Here is a 21,292-nt window from a genome sequence, read left to right as displayed (position 1 = left end):
GAGAAACAACGACTAGTCGTTTGAGTATAGTTTGGTTTATTGATGACTACTTGGCCTTCTTCTTTGGAGCCTCTGTTGTCTCGGCCTTTCGCTTGACAGACTTGTTGGGACTGGCAGCGGCAGCGGCTGGGGCGGCCTTTGGCTTGGGCTTGGGCTTGGCTTTTGGTTTGGCGGGTGCCGCTACTGAGGCCTTGGGTTTGGTCGTGGCGGTCTTGGACACCTTGGGAGAGGTGATCTTGGGTGATGTGGCCGACTTGGCCTTGGGCGAAGTGAGCTTCTTGGCCTCCTTCTCCTTCTCCTTTTGCAATCTCTCCTTCTCTCTCTTCTTCTCGTCCTCCTCCTGTTGTTCCTTCTGGATGTACTTGATCAGCAGGTCACAGCGTGTCTTGAGCTCCACAGACGTGCGTGTCTGCATCACCCAGTTGAAGCGATACTGATGTGCTCGACAGATCTCCTCGTGCAGCTCGTCCCATGCGCCGTAGCCAACGCGATGCAGCATGATTACCAGGTAGACGTCGTCCTCTGCCGTGAAGTACTTGCTCTTCTTGGCGTTGCCATAGTTGATCTTGAGCTGTTGCCATGGCGACTTGTATTTGGTTACCTTGCGATTCAGTGAGTCGATCGTGTCCTGGTGCTTGGCCAATCGTTCCTCGCCCTTGGTGACACGCGCCAGGATCTTGTCGTAGTCGGCCAGCTCCTTGCATCGCTTCCAAAACACTGTAGAGTACTCGCGCACCTCGGCCAGAGTCTTGGTCTCCACAGTCTCAGTAATGTTCTCGTATGCCTTGCGTCCATAGAGCTCGCAGCCTCGCACAAAGCTCCTAAAGTCATTGCGGTCCCAGGTTGACATGCCCATCTTGAGCATCTTCTCCCTGTCCTCCTTCTCCTCCTCGGTCAGCTCGCCAAAGTCTGGCTCTACCTCCTCCACTGTGGCGTTGTTGTTGTTGCTCGTGTTGATGTGACTGCTGCTGCTTGTAATGTTGACGATCTTGTTCTCGTAGTACTCTTGCTTCTTGATGTATGCCTCGGTCTCCTTCTCAAACAGCTTTGTCAGACGAGCGGGATAGAACTGGAAGTCATGGATGGTGGGCTGCTTGGGCGCCTTGACCTTCTTCTTTACCTCGCGCCTCACCTGTGCAGCGCCCAGCTCCGGGTCTATCTGTCGCCTCTCACGCTTGAACGAGTCGCCCGTCCAGGCATGTGTATGATGCAGTGCCTTGTAGTCGACACCGTCAAACTCGTATAGGTTGCCAGTGAGGTTGAGCTTGATGGGGTTGGTGGCCAGGTCCTTGGCGCGCTCGTTGATCTGCTTGGTCTTCTCCTCGCCCTTGTGCAAGATGGTGTCAATGTCCTCGTCGGTGATTGTCGAGTCCTTGAACTTGAATATATCGTCGGCACCGAATCTGATCATGGATAGCAGCTCGTCCGAGTTGGCGCCCTTGCTCTGCTCCACGAGACGGCCCTGTTGGATGACGGCAGCGTCAAGTTGCAGCTTCATCTCTGCGCGTTCCACCATCTTCTCCTCCATGGCGTTCTCTGTGACGAAACGGTAGACTGTGACGGGCTTGGTCTGACCGATTCTGTGCGCACGGTCTTGCGCTTGCAGGTCGACCTGTGGGTTCCAGTCGCTGTCGTACAGGATGACAACGTCGGCTGTGTTGAGCGTGATACCCAGACCACCGGCACGAGTCGTCAGCAGGAAGACAAAGTACTTGGACTTGGGTGCGTTGAAGTCATCGATCTGGGATTCACGTGCCTGACTCTCAGTGTTACCATCAATGCGGCAGTACTTGTAGTTCCTGTAGTTCATGTAGTCCTCGAGAATGTCCACCATTCTTGCCATCTGAGAGAAGATGAGCACACGCGAGCCACGTTGCTTCATCCTCGAGAGCAGCTTGTCGAGCAACACCATCTTGCCGCAGTTCTTGATGAGATGGTCGCCCGTGGTGTATGGCTCCTCCTCAGCGCCATCAAACAAGTATGGATGGTTGCAGCACTTGCGCAGCTGCATGACAATGTTGAGCAGACGCACGCGACCTCCGCTGCCCTTTGCGCCACCGGCTAGCGCCTCAAAGTCCTTGCTGATCAGACGTTTGTACCAATCGCGTTGCATTGTGGACATTCCCACGAACAGCTTGATCTCCTTCTTGGGCGGCAGCGACTTCTCCACCTCGGTCTTGATACGACGCAGAAGGAATGGACGCAGTACCTTGTGCAGACGGTCAATGACCTCCTGCTGATTGTCTGAGTTCTCAAGATCGAACCATCTGTCAAAGTCATCGCTGGATGAGAACACGTCGGGCAACAAAAAGTTCAACAATGCCCATAGCTCATGAAGGTTGTTCTAATGTAGTGTTGTGTTCGGATAGTTAGTTAGTCGCGTGGGATGGTGCCATCAGTGGACATGCATGCAGCTGACATCATACCTGCAATGGAGTTCCAGTGATAAGTAGTCTGAACTGGCTGTGGAAGAGACGAACACGCTGGGAGAGAAGGGAGTTCTCATTCTTGATACGGTGTGCCTCATCGATAATGACATAACGCCAACTGAAGCGTCTGAATGCTGCCTTCTCCTTGATGGCCATCTCGTAAGTAGTGACACATACATCAAACTTCTTGAATACCAATTGATCTCTCTTGATCGCTGCCTGTTGTATTTGAATGATTGTTTGAATGAGTGAGTTGGATGAGTGACACGGATGGATGGCCTGCTTTGTAAGGTATACATACACGCTCTTCTTGGTTTCCATGGAACTTGACTACTCTGATTGATGGACACCAATTCCTAAACTCTTTGGTCCAGCCAGAGAGTGTGGACTTTGGTGCGATGATAAGATGAGGTCCACGGATACCCTTGTACTCGGCCAGATATCCAAGGAATGAGATAGTCTGCAAGGTCTTGCCCAGACCCATCTCATCTGCCAGGATACCATTGATACCTCGTTCATAAAGATGAATGAGCCAGTTGAGTCCATAGATCTGGTAGTCTCTCATCTGTCCATGCTTGATGTCTGTGAGAGAGTGGAGTATGAATGAGTATGATGCTGAGGTTGAATGTCGTGACTGTCACGTGACATGCTTACATGGTGGATTGGAGGTGAAGAAGTTGAATGAGTGAGGTACTTCCTCCTCGATGGTCTCCTTCATGATCTCGTCGTCCTCTTCCTGCTCGGTGATGCGGCCACGCTTGGTAGGGGTCGACTGGACATCGGTGGGCTTCTTGGACTTGGTGCTGTTGGAAACGAAATGAGTGTAGAGCTCTGTGCGCTCCAGCAAGAACTTGAGGCGATCTTTTTGGGACTTCTCCTTGTCGGCCATCAGCTCCTCACGCTGTCGCTTCTGGATCTCGGCCATCTGCTTCCTCTGCTCCTCCTTGATCTTCTTTAGACGCTCCTTCTCCAGAGCGATGGTCTCCAGTCTCTTCTTCCTCTCCTCTTCGGTCTCATTCTGTGACGATGCAGTCACCTGCTGATCATCGTCATCATCGTCGTTGAATGGTAGTGGTGCCTCGACGTCATCATCGTCGTCATCATCCTTATTCAAGTCCATATCAATATCCTCTTCATCCTCTGGTATTATACTGGCAATGATTGGAGAGTTCTTTAAAGATCCACTTATTGAGCCATTGTTTGATGTACTGGTGGTAGTAGTTGTCGTCGTGGTAGAGGTTGTCTCTGTGTCCACACCATTGACATGATCACCATCATTATCATTCATTTGTTCGCTCATTATAGATATATATAATAATAATAATTAAGATTTATAAGTATGCAAACGCGAATGAAATGAATGAATGTTCAGATGCGCGCGCAAACTTCTAGACAACAACACACAACTCAAATTATTGGAAGTGGCTCGGTTACTGAGTATGGGAAGTTAGGGGTTGATTTAAAGAGATAGAGAGGGCAAGGGTTTATTAATCTCCAACTTGGAGACTGACTGACTGACTAATGGCTGATAGTTGATGATGTAGTGACTGACTGTCTGACTAACTAATAACATAACAAACAAACATGGATATGGACATGGACTGACTTTGTTTAAGCCTTCATCTGGTTGTCTTGGGCGATCTGGTCCAACTCGGCATCCAACTCCTCTTGGGTTGGTGTCTTCTCCTTTCTGAACTTTCCTCCACGTCCACCACGTCCGCCACGGCCACCGCCACGCATGCCTCCGCGTCCTCCACGGACACCGCCGCCGCGGCCTCCGCTGCCTCCACGTGATGAGAAGCCTCCGCTACCTCCGCGCGAAGAGAAACCTCCGCGTCCACCACGGGCGCCTCCGCGGGGTGAGTGAGACATATCGTTGTCTCTGGTGATGGTGATGGACGTGCCACCGCCGCCTCCTCTACGCTTGAAGCCTGGCGATGTGATTCCGATCTTGGTGTCCTTCATCTGGGTGAAACGGTCGTTGAGAGTACCAGCGGCAGCTCCAGCTCCTCCAACAATGACGCGACGGCCTCCTCTTGGTGCTGACATTCTTGATATGTAGTATGTATTTGTAGTATCGGGTTTAAAGTACAGAGATGTTGTTGATATTTGTTTGTTTGGGCTCGGAGGTAAGAGAGAATAAGCTATATATAGTTGTAGAAAGGGAGAGAATGGGATAGATTTGTAAGTCTTCTTGGTTCCAAGTGCGCACTTGTTATCATGTTGGTGGTGTAAGGTGTGTGCAGCTGTTTCAGTTGTCCCATTGCCAAGCTCCGGAGCGTATATTTGATCGATTTGGTCACAACAATCTATCTATCTATCTATCAATCACAAGACTAGCCACTAGCCACTAGCCAGCCCCCTTGTACGTCGTTGACTGTTAAGAGTCCGTTTGAGTTGTGCTTTCGTTATGCTCACTTGCGAGCATGTTGTATAATCATTCACATGTCGAACATCTCAATCACTAAAACAAAGAAGAATCCAAGTCTATGTCGTTGTTGTTGTTGTTGTTGTTGTAGTTGGTGAAGTTGGCGTAGTTGGTGTAGTTGTTGATTGGGTGTTGTCCCGGGACTATGTTGTTGAGGAACACTTGGACTTTGATGGACCAGCACTCGGAGGGATGAAGGGAGAGATGGATGATGTTGACAACAATAGAGCACAGTGCTTGAGCTTCGTTCGTTTGTTCGTGATATGTTCATGTGACCGTGATCTTAAAGATACAACATTCGTTAAGGAGAGACATTGAGAGGGGAGAGAGCAAGATGCTTAACCCACTTCCGAAGCGGACTCTTTCTCCGCTATTAGGCCACTGACTCGTGTGTCCAACTGGCAAGAGAGCGGGCACCATCACATCATATCACACTGCGTGTGTGAGTAAGATGAGGTGTATATCGACATTCAGACAGTCTCAGTAACACTGTTCTTTACGGGCTCTGCAACAGACAGAGCAATCATGTGCCTGTGAGTGCGGCGCACATCACATTACATTCTTTGGCTGCAGTGCATCATAGCATTGCACAATGGGATACAATTGATGTTGTTGTTGAACTGCTGTTATGTCATGTTATGTTGTATGTATGTACCTTTCTATCTTTCCTTTGCTTTGAATAATAATTATAATAGTTAAAAATAATAATAATTATATTTGATTGTTAATAATATTAATTTAAGTATATATATTGATATTGATTATTAAGTGAGAGGGATAGAGATAAATAATAATATTATTTATGTGAGAGAGTTTGGTTGATTGTAAGAATGATTGAAAGTTAAAGAGTGTGAGCGTTTTGTCCCTTTTTTCAAATTTAATTAACAACTAGATTGTAACGTTATTGATATCTCTTTTGATCTTCCAATTTGATTGAAGACAAGTTACTCTCTTCTATTTAGATCAAAGTTATAACTTATATATAGTAGGAATGTCACAACCAGCTAATATAAACAAGAATGCAATAAACATTGTAGATAGACCATTGTCAAAGGGAAAGACAGAGATCAACTTGAGCTCATTCTCATTCCTCTTCTCAGAGTTGATCCAATACTGTCAAGATAGGATCAAGGCTGGTCATGAACTAGAGAAGAAGTATGTTATTATTGTGAACATCATTCAATCAATCATATATATACTAACAATGATTATGATGATCACCTAGGTTATCAGATATTGGATTCTTAGTTGGTACACGTGCATTAGAGTTGTTGGTGGTCAGAGAGAAGAATGCAAAGAGAGAAACAAAGTTGTTGGGTATCCTATCATTCATACATTCAACTGTTTGGAAGTCATTGTTTGGAAAGCAAGCTGATTCATTAGAGAAGAGTACAGAGGCTGATGATGAATGTATGTCATTCATCTCATTCACAATCAATCAATCAAACTAACTAACTCATCATAATGAACATATAGATATGATATCAGATGCCAACATGATTGTAAATAAGTATATATCATTGCCAAAGAACCTTAGCAACCTGAATTGTGCTGCATTCGTTGCTGGTATCATTGAAGGAATACTATGTAGTGCAGAGTTTGTAAGTTGAAACATTCCTTGTGCCATGTCCATCAATCAATCAATCGATTACTGACTCTTATCATCGTCCAGCCTGCCAGAGTATCAGCACACAACGTTGCCGTCGAAGGCAAGAAGTTCCCAAAGACTGTAATATTAATCAAGTTCAATCCAGAGGTCATTCCAAGGACATAATCATGTAGATTGGCGAATAAATGAGTTCCATCAATCGATTGAATATCGAAGCAAACACAACAACATGGAGAGCGATGGTCTGGTAACAACAACATCCTTTATTGATTGGACATTCTTTGGTCTTGGTTCCATCATTCAACCAATCAATGAATCAATCAAATGTCAAGATGTTGGTCATTGTCGTCCACATTGAAATAGTCGAGCAAGTATTCGGCCATGAGGTCATTGGGCACTGTGAGCATGTTGTCTTTGGAGGTGTGCACTAGGGAGTATTGGTCATCCAGTCGACGGATGTGCATTAGTCGCAGTTCATTGAGGAGTACTGCAACGTCGGCAACATGCGCTGGAAACGTACCACCATTCTGCATCTCAACTAGGGCCAGTCGTTTGCTTACGCCCAGATGGCGAACTGTCGACGGCACATATTGTATGCCTGTGCACTTGTTGTGCCCAGCCCGCCACGGTTCTGAATAGAGCAGCTTGAGATGTCTGAGTGAGCTTGGGATCTGATGCTGTGCCTCCTTCATGTCGCTGCAGTACGTCTCGAGCAGGTAGAGCTTGTCGGGCAGGACGACGTCACTGAGCTGAAGGTTTGATCCGAGCTTAAGCGCCAGTAGCGAGACAGGCAGAACGTCCTTGGGCATCTTCTGTGTGTACATCGTGCCAAATTGGAGTTGTTCGCAGACGTTTGGAATGCAACCAGGCGCCAGAGGCTGGTTGAATCGATGTCCAAACTCCAGGTTTGTCACGGCTGCTGGAATGGATCCGACTGCCAATGGTCTGTCAAAGTCCCAGCCAAACTTGAGTAGTGTGACAGTCGATGGCAACACGCCAGGCGGCAACGTCTGATTGAACTCTGCGCCAAGCCTGAGATGTGTGCAGCCCTCTGGGACTGCACCAGGCTGCAATGGTTGATTGAACTTGAATCCAAACTTGATGTTGATGAGTGAGGAAGGTAGAACGCCGACAGGCACCGGCCTGTTGAACTCTGAGCTGAACTCGATGGTCTCTAGCTGTGCGGGTAGCACACCAATACCCAACGGTTGGTTGAAGTTGAAGCCAAGTTTGAGAGTGCGTAGCTTGCTGGGAAGCTGACCCAATGTGATTGGAGTGTTGAATAGAAAGCCAAAGCTAAGGTCCCTGATGTTGTCTGGTATTGCTCCATGCTCCAACACTTGATTGAAGCAGTAGCCTGTGTGAAGTGTCTCGAGTGAGGCAGGTAGACTGTTTGACCCGATGGGCAAATCGAATCCACTGCCCAGTACCAGTCGTTTGAGGCCCCGTGGCAGTACCCGCTGAGGCAGCGGTCGCTTGTACTCTGAGCCCAAGCTTAGATCGGTGAGTGAGTCGGGTAACACGCCCTCTTGCAACTCATTGTTGAAGTGAAGGCCAAAGCTGAGATGCTTGAGCTGTGCGGGTAGTTGACCAGCCTGGAGTGGTTGTCTAAAGTCATCGCCAAATCTGATTGAGGTGATGCTGACAGGCAGTGAACCTGGTATCAAAGGCTGATTGAATGAACTAGATAGCTTGATACTAGTTACCGATGAAGGCAACACATTCAAATCTATGGTTTGATTGAACCTCTTTCCAAAGTCAACCATAGTGATTGATTCTGGAATGAGTGAGCTTGGTATTATCTCATTGAAGCAAGTATCAAATTGAAGTTGTACAATTGATTGTCTCTCCGATGTTGCCAGACGATGTAGGTCATCTAGTCATGTGGGGGAAGGTGTCAATCAGAAGTGATCACGTGACCTCCGTCCTCTCCTCGTTACTCATGCCTATAATAAATCATACCAAGTGATGATATTGTCAGTCTTTTAGGATCTTTGTATAGTTTGAAGAGTAGTGGACGATGCTTTGTTTGGATGGCCGTGTCAGTGGCAGTGCTGCTTCGTCTTTGATTGAGTATGGCATATTGCTCGCCAAACAACTTCTTGCAAGTGATTAGAAGGCAAACAATGTCCAATGGTGAGTCCAGACACTCAATGATCTGTCTCAATATAAGATGTTGTAACTGATCAATATATGACATTATAATATAAATAAGTACTATCTGATTGATAGATTAAAGGGACTCAAAGTATGACTCCATTTTTGGTCAAGGCCACCAAAGGGGGATGCCCCTTTGCGCCTCCAAGACGACTGATCATTCATTGGCCTCATCAATGAATGAATGAATGGTTTAATAATAAATGTACAACTTGATTGTGATTAGGTCAACAATCTATACCTATAGACTCGCAATGTTGGTCTGTTTGTTGGTTTGATTGATCCATGACAACTCCTTCTTTTGTTCAGGAGTCAACTCTCTTCCACATCGTTCATATATTTGCATTCCAGCTGTAATACCATATCTATAATAAGTGCTCTTTATCTTCTCGTAGGCTTCAACATCATCCGATGATATCTTCTCAATAGTAACTACATTCCATGGTTCATACATTGGTCCTTCCAATACAATCGATGACTAAATGATTGAATGAGCATAAGTTAGTATGAATGAATGAATGATTGAATGAACGAATGAATGTATGAGTGATATATACCTTCTCAACAGATGATGCACTTGTCAACTGTGTAGAGTTGGCACTGGTGATTAGACTATCTTCTTCTTCACCTCGTTGCTTATTGCCAATTAATAATACCATTGTGACACCGGCAAAGATGACACATAGTAGTATGAGAATGAATACTGAGCATACTAGGATGATGCGCAGTTGATCGTGTATGGTGGCAATCTCTGCAGAGACATAGGTGTCGTAGTACTCCCTGTTGATCAGATCTTCGATATCCTGCAGGTTGAACTCATCCTTTGTCTCGAGTACCAATGCCAACAGATTGAACAAGAACATTGCCACCAACGATACATAAAGTATCAGATAGAGGTAGTTCAATTTGCCTCCACATATTGTGAATGCTGTCAATCGTCTATTTAAATTATTAATGTTATTACTATATCCATTCCCTCCTGCATCTCTTGTATTATTATTATTATTATTTGTTCGTCTATCCATCGTTTGGTTATATATATATTTGTTTGTTTGTTTATGTGTAAGATTGTTGAAAGACGAATGAAATGCAAAGATCAGTTTTATCTCTTTTTTATGAGTTTTTCCAATTTATTATTAATGATTGACAACCAACCATTAATTGTCCGGATATTTACAACCTAGGTAAATACATAACATGTAACCAGAATGGTTAGCACTGTTACTGATAGTGTCACTTTGATCATTAATGGAACCATTGATTGAATATCCATTGTGGACACTCTATACTCTTCAGATGTAGTTGAGCACATTGACGAAGTCCTAACATCTTCATCATCAGAGGATGTGGAGGATGTTGGACTGTTGAGTGATCCCTTCTCTCGATGATATCTATCAAGTATACATGTCTTGACAAAGTCTCGTGCAGACTTGATCTTGCGCAATGAGTATGTGTCATCTGGGATGATGGTCTGTACCAAATATTTGACCAACATTACAATATGTTCCATTCCAACTACTATCCAAAGTACTGCATAATCACTCTTAGTGAAGCTGGTCAAAGTTGGGAATGAGAAGCCAACAAGCATAGAGTTGGTAATCACTGATAGGAATCCAATGCCGACCATGAAGTGATACCAATATCCAATACCCTTTGATCCATTGTATAATGGCCGTCTAGTTTGGAAACATAGTTTGTAGGCATCTGTCTTGTTCTCCATTACATTATTGAGTAGTGCCAATAATGATGAGATTGGCAATGCAGATGCAAACATACATATCATGGCATACTGCAACACCATCTCATTATACTCGCTAAAAGTATCGAACGATGGCAAGTAGAACTGCTCCTCACAAGCTAGACTTGACTTCTTGTTGACCTTTCCTCTGATGATGTTTGATTGATTGATTGAATGAGTGAGTGAGTCCGTCGGATGATTGATTGATTGAGTGATGGATACATACTCCTTGGCCATCATCTTTCCGATCGCATATTGTAGCTTCCTGAATGAATGATTGGTTGGAAAGAGGTGTGAGCGAGCATGAAGTTGATGATGAAGTGAAGGATGGATGATGTACTTACGGTAGCACTAACTCACCAAGCATACCAAATGTAAAGTTGACAACGAATAGAGTGAAGAGGGAGAATTCGAGGTCGGCTACACATTGGTTCCATAGTCCTCTTCTAGCGTCTGAACATTCCCTACGAGGTAGCTCACCCCATATACTTGAATTGTCTCTAATGAATGCATAATAGAACAATCCAGAGAACATGTTTAGGAACTGGAACAAGAACAATTTGATTGATAAACTTGTCGTGTAGTTTGATTGTAATCTATGATTCTCTGAATTGATTGATCGTTATTGAGTGAGTTAGTGTGATTGGAATGATTCCATGATTGATTTGAATGAGATATTTACCTTTGTCTGTCAACCAAATGGCCAACATGTTGTAGAAATAATTGAATATTTGAATGCAGATGGTAGTTATCACAATCTCCACCTCTGGCCTAGCCCTAAAGTTGATCAGTCCAAGTGCGTAGGGGACGGCAAACACAGAGATTGAAAAGATTGGCACAAGTAGTATGAGTGCAGTGGCTACGGCAAACGTGAATATGTATACAAATACACGCTCGCGCTCCTGGACACGAGTGAAGTATGGACGGTCAGCAAAGTAGTTCTTGACCAACGTGAGCTCCTGACGGTCAAAGTCGCCATCGGTCAGCAGGAGCGATTGGTGATAGACACCCTGTCTCCTCTCCTTGGACTTGAAGCCAGGACGTGGCACCTCCTTATCGACAAAATCCTCCATATTCCAGTTCCAACTATAATCATTACTGAAACGCTTCCAAAAGTCCAAGAAGAATGATGACATCACAGTTACAAATATGGCAAAGATTCCATTCGATAACATGTTCGGGTCGCCCATGTACTGGATCACTGAGAAGGCCAATGATATAAACGATACCAAGAACAACGTGAATATGTAGAACTCTAAAGAATGATTGATTGTGTGAGTGAGTGGAATGGCTCCAAGTCATTTGACCAAGGACATACTAAGGAAGAGGAAGTAGAATGATATCTCTTCGCCAAAATATTCGTTGGCAATCTCTATTGGTAGGTTGAATAGACGTCCATGATACCATTGTTGTCTGAATTGTTGTAGCTTGTCTGGTTGATGATAGGGGAATCTCTCGATCACACCATCTTCAAGTACACGTCTAAGTAAACTACTTGATAACAACTTGCTCTCAATCAGGTTCAACCTCTCTGCCTCTGTAAACTTTGTATTCGAGTCCACCAATCTATTACCCATCCTATTCAACTTGGACACTGCATACTTTCTCAAACTTGGTTTGTTGATTGAGGTGAGTAAGTGAGCGAGAGAGAGGTAAGACTCAAGCGATCATACCTTGCTTCATATGAACCAACCAAGAGGAATATGTTATCGGGGTCTATTTCACCATGCTCTTGTTGTGACTCTAATTGGAGTGAGTTTAGGATGTTGATGGTTTGGTCCAAGTTGACTTGCCAATGTTTATCTTTCTTTTTGTTAAAGACAAACACCATCTCCCAATTCAAAGGATTGTCCAATGTACCACCTTGTACACTATCATCTCTTCCATGTCCCTGATCCTTCTTATCACCACTTATTACTCTATTCCTCAACATCATAACTACATCTATTACACTAGCAAGTAAATTAATCAAATGATTGAATGAATGATTGAGGTGTGATGTTCACCATTCTTCAAATCAAACTTGTTCGCGACCCTTCATGAAGGGTGAACTCACTTCACTTCATTCACTTCATTCATGTCATTTATTTAATTAATTACAACTTGGCTTGAGGTAACAGCATGCCATTGACCTTGACACGTACTAATGTGTTGCTGGCGACAGAGATACCAGTGTTGTGAGATGGCTGATGTGTATGATGTTGATGAGTGACGGCTCCACTCTTGATCTCTTCAATCATTTGCTCGCGCATTAGGTACTTTTGTACCTTGCCCGAAACAGTCATTGGGAATTGATTGACAAACTTGATGTACCTTGGCACCTTGTAATGAGCGATCCTTCCTCGACAGAATTCTTTGATCTCCTCGACCGTTGCCTCGCTGCCTCCCTTGAGCAGGATCCAGGCACAGCTCTCCTCTCCGTACAGGGGGTCGGGAACACCAAACACCTGCACCGACTCGACCTTGGGATGCTGGAACAGGTACTCCTCAATCTCTCTTGGATAGATGTTCTCGCCACCACGGATCAGCATGTCCTTGCATCGTCCAACAATCCTGCAGTAGCCCTTGGAGTCGATCGTTGCCAGGTCGCCCGTCTCCATCCAGCCATCCTTGATTGAATCCTTGGTCTTGGCCTCGTCGCCCCAGTATCCAAGCATCACACTGTAGCCCTTGGTGCAGAGCTGTCCAACCTCTCCCACCTTTACAATGTTGCCCTCGGGGTCAATGACCTTGCACTGAAGATGTGGCTGTATCTGACCGACGGTCTCTGTTCGGTTCTCGATCGAGTCGTGCATAGTGGTTTGGAATGAGATGGGACTGGTCTCGGTCATTCCGTACGCGATGGTAAGGTAGGTGAGATTCATCTTGGTGCTGAGTTGGCGCATGGTCTCAACGGGACATGGTGCACCGGCAATGATACCCGAGCGCAGCTGCTTGAGCTTGAAGCGTGTCAGCTCTGGATGGTTGAGCTCGGCGATGAACATTGTAGGCACTCCATGGAGGAGGGTACATTGCTCCTCGGACACAGCTTCAAGGGTGAGGCCGGCGTCAAAGTGGTCGCTGGGGAAGACCATGGCACAGCCTGTGGACACACATGCCAACACGGCCATCACCATGCCAAAGCAATGGTAGAGGGGCACGGGTATGCACAGCAGGTCGTTGGGTGTCATCTCCATGTAGGCGGCCGTGAACCTTGAGTTGTTGACAAGATTGCGGTGTGTGAGGGTGGCGCACTTGGGCAGGCCGGTCGTGCCACTCGTGAACTGGATGTTGATCGGGTCGTGCTGAGACAAATGGCGAGAGATCTCTGGTAGACGCGACTTGTACTTGGGGATGAATGACTCACCGCACAGTATCAGCTGAGAATATGGCATGAGACCTGGACAGTAGTCGCTGGCAGTGTCCAAAGCCACGACCAACTTGAGATGGGGCAGACGTGCACTCACCAACTCGTTGTGTCGACAGGTCTTGAGCTCGGGTGCCAACTCCAAAAGCATGTCCAGGTAGTTGGACTTGCGGAATGCGCGTGCTGTGACCAAAGCCTTGCATTGAACCTTGTTGAGCGAGTACTCTAGCTCGACCAGACGGTAGGCCGGGTTGATGTTGACAAGGATGGCGCCTATTCTTGCCGTGGCGAACTGCACCAGTACCCACTCTGCTCGGTTGGTGGACCATATTCCAACGCGGTCTCCCTTGACGATGCCCTGGGACATGAGACCAGCCGCCACCAAGTCCACCTGGAAGTCAAACTCTCTCCACGAGTATCTTAGGTCTTGGTGACGAAACACTGCTGCCTTGTGCGATGGAAACTTGGCCACAGTATCCTTGAGCATCTGATCGATGGTCCACTCTAACAATGGAACATCAGTCCTACCATGGACCAGTGACAGTCCATTGATTGGTACCAATGGTTGAGTATCATTGATGTTGAATGACATGGTGATGTTCTATCTCTATTATTGATTGATTGATTGATTGAATGAATGAAAGAGTGGACGATATGTATATCATGATATAGTACAACACTGTTTGTTATTTATATTACACTTTGATGCAGGTTCGCATTCAATTCAATCAAAATAGAGTGGGAAGGCACCTGATCAGTGTGGGCCTTGCGAAGGCTAAAAGTGGGACACGACTAAAGACCACCCCCCAATCATAAAGATAAACAAATAAACTTGGATCACATCGGCTATAACTACTTTACAACATTACACGTTTATATATTTGTACATACTTTGAATGACCATCTTCAAACTCTCGCGAAGAGTTGATTAACTAACTTAGAAGTGCCATCAGAGCGACCGCCACGGCAATACCCAAGGCAGTGGATGGCTTGATGATGTTGGATGATGATGCGCGGCATGCTGGATACAGGGGCTGCGATGAGCCACAGGTGGCCGTGTCGAACAATGGTGTCTGACCACACTTGTTACTACACATCACATTGCCACAGTTGCGGTAGAGACAGCTGTTCTTGGCCGAGGGTGAGCCACTGTTGAACTGACACTTGTTCTTCTGTGCACAGTCGGCCAACTGCTTGATCGAGCTGCCACATGCGCCATTGAGGTTGTATGTCGCACCGCAAGTTCCCATCGACGAGTCGTAGGTCGGGCAGTTACATGTCTCCAAGGGGCCACATGAGGTCGATGTGCAGTTGACCGAGTCGGTGGACGGGGTTGGCGGCGTCTGGCATGTGAAGTTGATGGTGCCAGCACACACCAGTCCTTGGGACACGTCACACTCAATCATTGGGATGTAACCATCGAGGCTGAACGACGTGGTTGGGGTGTTGCAAGGGGCATTGGCAGACTTGGAGGCAACAGCAATACATGACTTGGTCGTTCGTGTGTCGTCGACGAATGAGCAAACCATACCAACTCCACACTTGGTCGTCACTCCATCCGTACAATCACCGTTCAGTGCCAAAGTGTTGACGCACTGATAGGACGCGTCGGTAGCATTGTTGAAGCACCACATTCCGAAGGGACAGTCATCGGACGACTTGCACTTCTTGTCGGCGGGTAGTTGGCACTTGCCATCCATACATTGCAGGTTGCTGGTGGAGCATGACGATGCACTATCACATGGTTCTCCCAATGTTGAATAGCTCAGCCACTGACAAGTTGGCACATTGCCAGTATAGCAATCAAGTCCATACTGACACATCTGGTTCTTACCGCCACAGACTCCTCCCAAGTTCACCATCTCGGTACAATTCTGGTTGTCACCACTTGGGCACCATGATCCTGGTTGACAGATGTTGACATTGTCTTTCCTGGAATTGTGTTGATGTTAGGGTATGAGAGGGAGAGAGGGAGAGAGATAAAGAGAATGTTAGATAACAAATACATTCATTATTGTTGTAGTACATAGAGATACTTACGAATTACATGATTGACCAACTCTCAAACATTTGGAGGCTGTGTTTCCACATCCGGTAAAGTCAGCATTGACAATGGTCAACGTAACAAATAATGTGGCCAATAATATTAACAACTTGTACATTCTTACTTTATATTTAAATAATATCTACTTTATAACAACTAGATATTCATTGATTATAACTCATATTTATACCCTGTCTTTTCATATGGCATTGTTGTAAGTTGATGGTTAACACTAGACGTTTGATATCAGATACACAAAAAGAGTATAATAATCAAGTGCACCTCCTCACCAAGGGGCATACATTTACAAGTTAGGTTGAAGTTAGAGAACATAATCCAAAATAAGTAATGTAGTTAATCAAACGACAATGGCAACGACTGGCATGGATTGGTGGTGGGGGTGTTGTTGACAACACTCGAACTTAAAGGGTGAACACGTGGTGATTAACGAAGATTTCCCTCACTTCAAAATCTAGTCTTGGCATCCCAAGAAGTAGGTCCTGTGCTGACTCGATAATCATAAAAAAAAAGATAGTAATTATTATGATTGGTTCAAAACTAGAACTACAATACTAAAACAGTAGTAATCACCAACTTCTCATTTTAATCATACTTCCCAATTCATCTTTTTTATACAACACAGAGAGATAATTTATATATATTTTAAAATGTACATCGACAACAGGACCAAAGTCATTTTTTTGACTACCCTGGCCATCATGGCAATGGTGGGCCAGTTGGCAACCGCCGAAGAAGCCAACGTTAAAGAGGCAGAGAATGTGTTCAGTGGCTGTTGCTCTGGAACGGGCAGCGCCTGTAGTTCATCAGTCTATTACAACGACTACTATGGCTACTACAGCTGCTACTACTTCCAGTCGTCCTTTTACGACTATGACTATCGCCTGGTCCAAGTGTGCCAGTCCTGCCAGTACACCAGCAACTATGGTAGCACTACTACCTACAGCGATTCCTCCTCCAACTATGGCACCACGAGCAACAGTGGCCAGTACTCCAGCTCCTACTACGGCACCACCTCCAACTCTGGCAACTATGGTACTTCATACTATGGCACCACCACCTACTCGTCCACCAACTATGGAACAACTGGAGACGACTACAGCTACGACAATGACAATGACAATGACAATGACAATGACAACGATAACCACCACCATGATGTGCTGGTCCGCGATATTGTACCACCAATCGTTGTTGGTGTCGTCCTCTTGATGGTCGTTGTCGTGATCATCAGAAGAAGACAACAGAGAAAGTGCAAGTACGAGTTGGTCAGCGAGCTCGAGGAATCTGACACCGCCAAGCCAGTCGCTGCCGCCCCAGTGATGGCGCCATGGTCGCCAGTTGTTGCCCAGCAGGGTGCACCCAACATGATCCCCCTCGGCTATGAGTACATCACTCCACAAGGAACTCAACAGCCACAGATCATTTACTATGTCCAGGCACCTTACGGATATCCCCAACAACAGTTTGTTCCATTCAATCAACAGATGCAACAGATGCAGCAACCAGCGTACCTGCCACCACAATTCCCACAGATGATGCAGCAACCAATGTACATGCCACCACAGTACCCAGTTGCCGTCGCCCAGCAGCAGTCAGCCCAGCAGACCTAGCAGCAAACCTCCCAAGACCAACAATAAGCGTACTCCCCTCCATCCTCCCCATAAACAAACATATTTATGTAATGTTAAAGGCGGCCTTGTTGCCAACTCCCATCTTGATAAAGCACATGCGTTTGGCGACATTGTCGTCTACTGTCATGCTTCATCTTAAGATCAACCCCATTCTTTCTTCGTCCTTGTCCCGTTTGTTTTGTTTCGCGAGTTTGTCCTTGTTGTTGCCTCGTCCTTTCCCTCACAATAACAAACAAGTAAGAGAGTAAGATGTCGACAGATGATGAAGTTTAAAGTTTGGGATTTATTTGTGGCGAGAAGAGTAACACCTAGAGTAGAAGGTAGGTGTTCTTAGAAGAGCATGGCAACGACGGCAACGATGGCGGCGATGACAATCGATGGACGGACGAAGGAGGAGGCAGAGCGACAGGCACCGTAGAGTGGCTCGCTGGTCTTGCAGGTGTTGACGTCAGCCAAAGAAGTCTGACCACACTTATTGTTGCACATGATGCTGGCACAGTTGCGGTACATGCAGCTGTACTTGGAGGAGGTTCGGCCGCTGTTGAACTGGCACTTGTTTCTCTGGGCGCAAGAGACGAGGTCGTTGATGCTCTTGCTGCACTCGGAGCCGAGGTTGTAGGTTGGGCCACAGGTTCCAATCGAGGAGTCGTAGGTTGGGCAGTTGCAAGTCTGGAGGACTGGGCAGTAACCGGTGGAGCGGTTGCCACAGTCGATGGTGACACCAGTGACTGCTGGTGGCAGCTGGCAGGTGTAGTTGGTGATTGGGCCGCTTCCGAGGCAGACCAATCCTTGGGAGACATCACACTCAATGTATGGGAAGGCACCATCGAGGGATGGGGAGGTTGCGCCTGGGCTACATGGGGCACCGGATCCCTTAGAGTTGACGGCAATGCAGGACCTCTGGATGCGGTCGTTGTCGTTGGCCGAGCAGATCAGACCAACTCCACATTGGGTGTTGGCAGAATCAGTGCAGTTACCTCCGAGTGCGAGAGTCTGCTGGCAGAAGTTGTAGATTGGGGAAGCAGTAGAGTTGGTGGCGCACCATGCTCCGTATGGGCAGTCGTCGTCGTTAACACAGTTCTTGTTGGCCTGGATGACACACTTGCCATCGAGACAGATCATGTTGGAGGATGAGCAATCAACCTTGGAGTCACATGACTCGCCGTAGGTGGCGTACTTGGTCCACTGGCAGGTTGGCACGTCGCCATCGTAGCAGGTAAGACCTGGCTGGCAGGTGAAAGCGTTTCCATCACAATAGCCTCCAGTTCCAACCAAAGCGGTACAGTTTGGATTCTTGACTGGTGGAGTTGGGCAGACTGAACCAGCCTGGCAGACATTGAGATTGCTGGTTCTAAATTTTTTAAAAAAGAGAAAAGTGACCAAAGGACGAATGATGATTTATGTGATTGTGTGTGTTTTTGTGTTAGTCTTGGGTTTGGTATTGAAGAGTCCAATCAAACAATCAATTACTTACGGGTCACAGGACTCTCCAATCTTGATGCACTTGCGGGCAGCGTTACCACATCCGGAGAAGTCGGCGAAGGCGCAGGAAGCCAACAAGGCAACCATAATCAATGAAATAATAAATCTCATTTTGTGTATATGTATATATGTTATATAATTATATTAATATCTGTATGAATGAATGAACAATTGAAAATGATGATGCTGATGAGATGAGGACACATCACGCACGTCTTTTCAAACCGTCATGAGGAGGACTGATGAGGTGTGATTTCCTAGAGTTGCTATTGGAAATTAATAATAAATTAAATTTTAATTGTGTTGAGGAGAGAGCGCATCAAAGCGAGTAAGAGGCGATCCAAATGAGAGGTCGTTGATCCTTACCTCATCAACAGCTCAGCTGATGTGTCCTTGGTGTTTGTTAGTGTGAGGGCGCGATGAAGGTGTTGTTTAGAGGAGTGATGTTTGAGAGTGAGTGACCCAAGTTGGGCGATGAAGCACATCTCACCACAGTTTATTTATAAATATCTTGGTACTTTTTCGTCACTAATCCACTCCACATTCATCACAAATTCAATGAAAACGATCAATCTGCCGCCTCATCATTCACAACAATTTCTGTGTTGTCACAATTTTGAATCAGGATCAAGAAAAGACCAAATGAGGTCTGCACAAAACATCACAAACCCCTCATCAGATCACCAAAAATCAAATCAAAAAAACGAGGGCTTTTTTTGGTGTTGACCAAACCTTTTCTGAGCCTTTGGGCAGCTGGAACAATGCCAAGTTGGCGGCATGAATGTGATTGAGTGTACGTACATTTAAGTTTATTGTTGGTGTGAGTGTGGACCTGTTTAGAACAAGGCAGCGGCCACAAGGACGGCAACGAGGGCAACAATCATCGAGGGACGGATGAATGAGGATGAAGATGATGCGGTGGTGCGGCACACGCTGTAGGCTGGGTATGAGCCACATGATTGAGCGTCGTAGAGACTCTTGGCAGCACATGGGTTGTTACAGATGATGTTGTTGCAGTGCTGGTAGAGACAGCTGGGCTTGGCGTCAGTGCCGACGGTCTGGCACTTGTTGTCGATGGCACACTTGATGAGCTGGTTGATCGAGTCTGAGCAAGATGCGCCCAGGGTGTTGTATGTGGAGCACTCGCCCATATCAGAGTTGATTGTGCTGCATGCGCAGTTGGAGTAGGCGGGACAGCTGGTCGATGGTGACGAGCAGTTCTGGGCGCCAGATGGCATCGAGGCGACAGACTGGCACACCAACTTCATTGTGTTGTCACGCAGACAGACAAGGGATTGAGAGACGTCACACTCAACCTCGGGGACACCGTCAATCAGGGAGAAGCCTCTTGAGATACCACCACATGCTTGGCCGGCACCCTTGGAGTTGATGGCAACACAGGCAAAGTCGGTGTTGTCGGTGGTGGTTGGCGAGCAGATGAAGCCGACGCCACAGGCGTTGGAGTTGGTTGAACAGTTGCCACCGTTGCCTAGAGCTGGGACACAGAGGGCATCGCCTGACTTTCCATTTGGATCTGGCATGCAGTACTGGTTGAATGGGCAGTCAATGTTGCTCGAGCAGTTGGTGTCTGGCTTCAATTGGCAGGTGCCATCGAGGCACAGCTGATTGCTGGATTGACAGCTGACCTTTGACTGACATGACTGGCCAAGGGTAGCAAAGCTCTCCCACTGGCAGGTGGAGGGTGCACCCTCATTGCCGTAGCAAGTGAATCCTGGGTAGCAAGCCTTGTTGGCAGCGTTGTTACAGTAACCACCAAGGTCGACGAAACGAGTGCAAGTGCCCTCGCCTGGGAACTTGTTGTCAACTGGGTCGAGTGGGGCACACCACGATCCACGCTCACATGTAACAAATACATTGTCACCAGTACTATGTTGTTGATAGTTGTCAAGTGTAAGTATGTATTTGTATGTACATGTATGTATATATGTATATGTTGTTTGAAGATGACTTACGTTGAACAGTTAGCACCAATCTTCAAACATGTTTGAGCAGAGTTTCCATTGGTGCATCCTGGAAATTGGGGTTGGGCCAATGTGAATGAAACAAAGAGAATGGCAAAGATTATAACTTTGAACATTTTATAAAGTATTATTGTCCAGTTAGTTCAAGTCGTTGGGTAATTCAATTCATTTCGATTATTTGGAATTTTTCATAATTAATTTGGAAGTTCACTGCAAAACACAGCATCATGCAGTCAGTCAGGTAGCTTGTACAGATAATAGTAATTGGCAAATACACTTGCTCATTGTTTATTCGTCCGATTTGGATGTATCACTGGAGTCTTTCCTGATGTAGGGAGCAAGCTCTTGTCTCTGGAGCATCTGGAGGTACGTGTCAAGCCGTGTCAGTCCGATGCGATGCTCCTCGATGTGGAAGCGCATTATTT

The 21,292-nt window shown here is 46.2% G+C and overlaps 11 protein-coding genes across 11 annotated transcripts; 2 read left to right on the top strand and 9 right to left on the bottom strand.

Annotated features, from left to right (window-relative positions):
* Window positions 1-46: 46 nt before the first annotated feature.
* Window positions 47-3,729, bottom strand: SAMD00019534_022120 (hypothetical protein; the record flags this gene model as incomplete). Its single annotated transcript, XM_012901510.1, has 4 exons — window positions 47-2,344; window positions 2,427-2,648; window positions 2,731-3,011; window positions 3,084-3,729. The coding sequence occupies 4 exons, from the start codon at window positions 3,727-3,729 to the stop codon at window positions 47-49; spliced, it is 3,447 nt and encodes a 1,148-aa protein (XP_012756964.1).
* Window positions 3,730-4,040: 311 nt separating this feature from the next.
* On the bottom strand, window positions 4,041-4,478 carry SAMD00019534_022110 (hypothetical protein; the record flags this gene model as incomplete). The annotated part of the gene is made up of 1 exon (XM_012901509.1): window positions 4,041-4,478. The coding sequence occupies one exon, from the start codon at window positions 4,476-4,478 to the stop codon at window positions 4,041-4,043; it is 438 nt and encodes a 145-aa protein (XP_012756963.1).
* A 1,325-nt stretch (window positions 4,479-5,803) lies between these two features.
* Window positions 5,804-6,625, top strand: SAMD00019534_022100 (hypothetical protein; the record flags this gene model as incomplete). Its single annotated transcript, XM_012901508.1, has 4 exons — window positions 5,804-6,012; window positions 6,083-6,267; window positions 6,334-6,458; window positions 6,530-6,625. Coding segments are annotated over 4 exons (615 nt in total), but the record flags the coding sequence as incomplete, so codon positions are not given.
* Window positions 6,626-6,792: 167 nt separating this feature from the next.
* On the bottom strand, window positions 6,793-8,307 carry SAMD00019534_022090 (hypothetical protein; the record flags this gene model as incomplete). The annotated part of the gene is made up of 1 exon (XM_012901507.1): window positions 6,793-8,307. A coding segment is annotated over one exon (1,515 nt), but the record flags the coding sequence as incomplete, so codon positions are not given.
* Window positions 8,308-8,867: 560 nt separating this feature from the next.
* Window positions 8,868-9,648, bottom strand: SAMD00019534_022080 (hypothetical protein; the record flags this gene model as incomplete). Its single annotated transcript, XM_012901506.1, has 2 exons — window positions 8,868-9,101; window positions 9,181-9,648. Coding segments are annotated over 2 exons (702 nt in total), but the record flags the coding sequence as incomplete, so codon positions are not given.
* A 155-nt stretch (window positions 9,649-9,803) lies between these two features.
* SAMD00019534_022070 (hypothetical protein) lies at window positions 9,804-12,294 on the bottom strand (the record flags this gene model as incomplete). Its single annotated transcript, XM_012901505.1, has 6 exons — window positions 9,804-10,509; window positions 10,588-10,626; window positions 10,706-10,967; window positions 11,044-11,616; window positions 11,680-11,972; window positions 12,035-12,294. The coding sequence occupies 6 exons, from the start codon at window positions 12,292-12,294 to the stop codon at window positions 9,804-9,806; spliced, it is 2,133 nt and encodes a 710-aa protein (XP_012756959.1).
* Window positions 12,295-12,457: 163 nt separating this feature from the next.
* On the bottom strand, window positions 12,458-14,299 carry SAMD00019534_022060 (hypothetical protein; the record flags this gene model as incomplete). The annotated part of the gene is made up of 1 exon (XM_012901504.1): window positions 12,458-14,299. The coding sequence occupies one exon, from the start codon at window positions 14,297-14,299 to the stop codon at window positions 12,458-12,460; it is 1,842 nt and encodes a 613-aa protein (XP_012756958.1).
* A 340-nt stretch (window positions 14,300-14,639) lies between these two features.
* SAMD00019534_022050 (hypothetical protein) lies at window positions 14,640-15,869 on the bottom strand (the record flags this gene model as incomplete). Its single annotated transcript, XM_012901503.1, has 2 exons — window positions 14,640-15,639; window positions 15,748-15,869. The coding sequence occupies 2 exons, from the start codon at window positions 15,867-15,869 to the stop codon at window positions 14,640-14,642; spliced, it is 1,122 nt and encodes a 373-aa protein (XP_012756957.1).
* A 550-nt stretch (window positions 15,870-16,419) lies between these two features.
* On the top strand, window positions 16,420-17,379 carry SAMD00019534_022040 (hypothetical protein; the record flags this gene model as incomplete). Its single annotated transcript, XM_012901502.1, has 1 exon — window positions 16,420-17,379. A coding segment is annotated over one exon (960 nt), but the record flags the coding sequence as incomplete, so codon positions are not given.
* Window positions 17,380-17,736: 357 nt separating this feature from the next.
* Window positions 17,737-18,996, bottom strand: SAMD00019534_022030 (hypothetical protein; the record flags this gene model as incomplete). Its single annotated transcript, XM_012901501.1, has 2 exons — window positions 17,737-18,754; window positions 18,878-18,996. Coding segments are annotated over 2 exons (1,137 nt in total), but the record flags the coding sequence as incomplete, so codon positions are not given.
* Window positions 18,997-19,721: 725 nt separating this feature from the next.
* On the bottom strand, window positions 19,722-20,983 carry SAMD00019534_022020 (hypothetical protein; the record flags this gene model as incomplete). Its single annotated transcript, XM_012901500.1, has 2 exons — window positions 19,722-20,772; window positions 20,859-20,983. 2 exons carry the CDS (start codon window positions 20,981-20,983, stop codon window positions 19,722-19,724), a joined length of 1,176 nt encoding a protein of 391 aa, XP_012756954.1.
* Between the last annotated feature and the right edge of the window lie 309 nt (window positions 20,984-21,292).

This window comes from Acytostelium subglobosum (assembly GCF_000787575.1).
Source record: "Acytostelium subglobosum LB1 DNA, scaffold: scaffold4, whole genome shotgun sequence".
Lineage (NCBI taxonomy): Eukaryota > Evosea > Eumycetozoa > Acytosteliales > Acytosteliaceae > Acytostelium > Acytostelium subglobosum.
The sequence above is the reverse complement of the archived record's forward strand: the minus strand, read 5'-3'. Positions and strand labels throughout refer to the sequence as shown.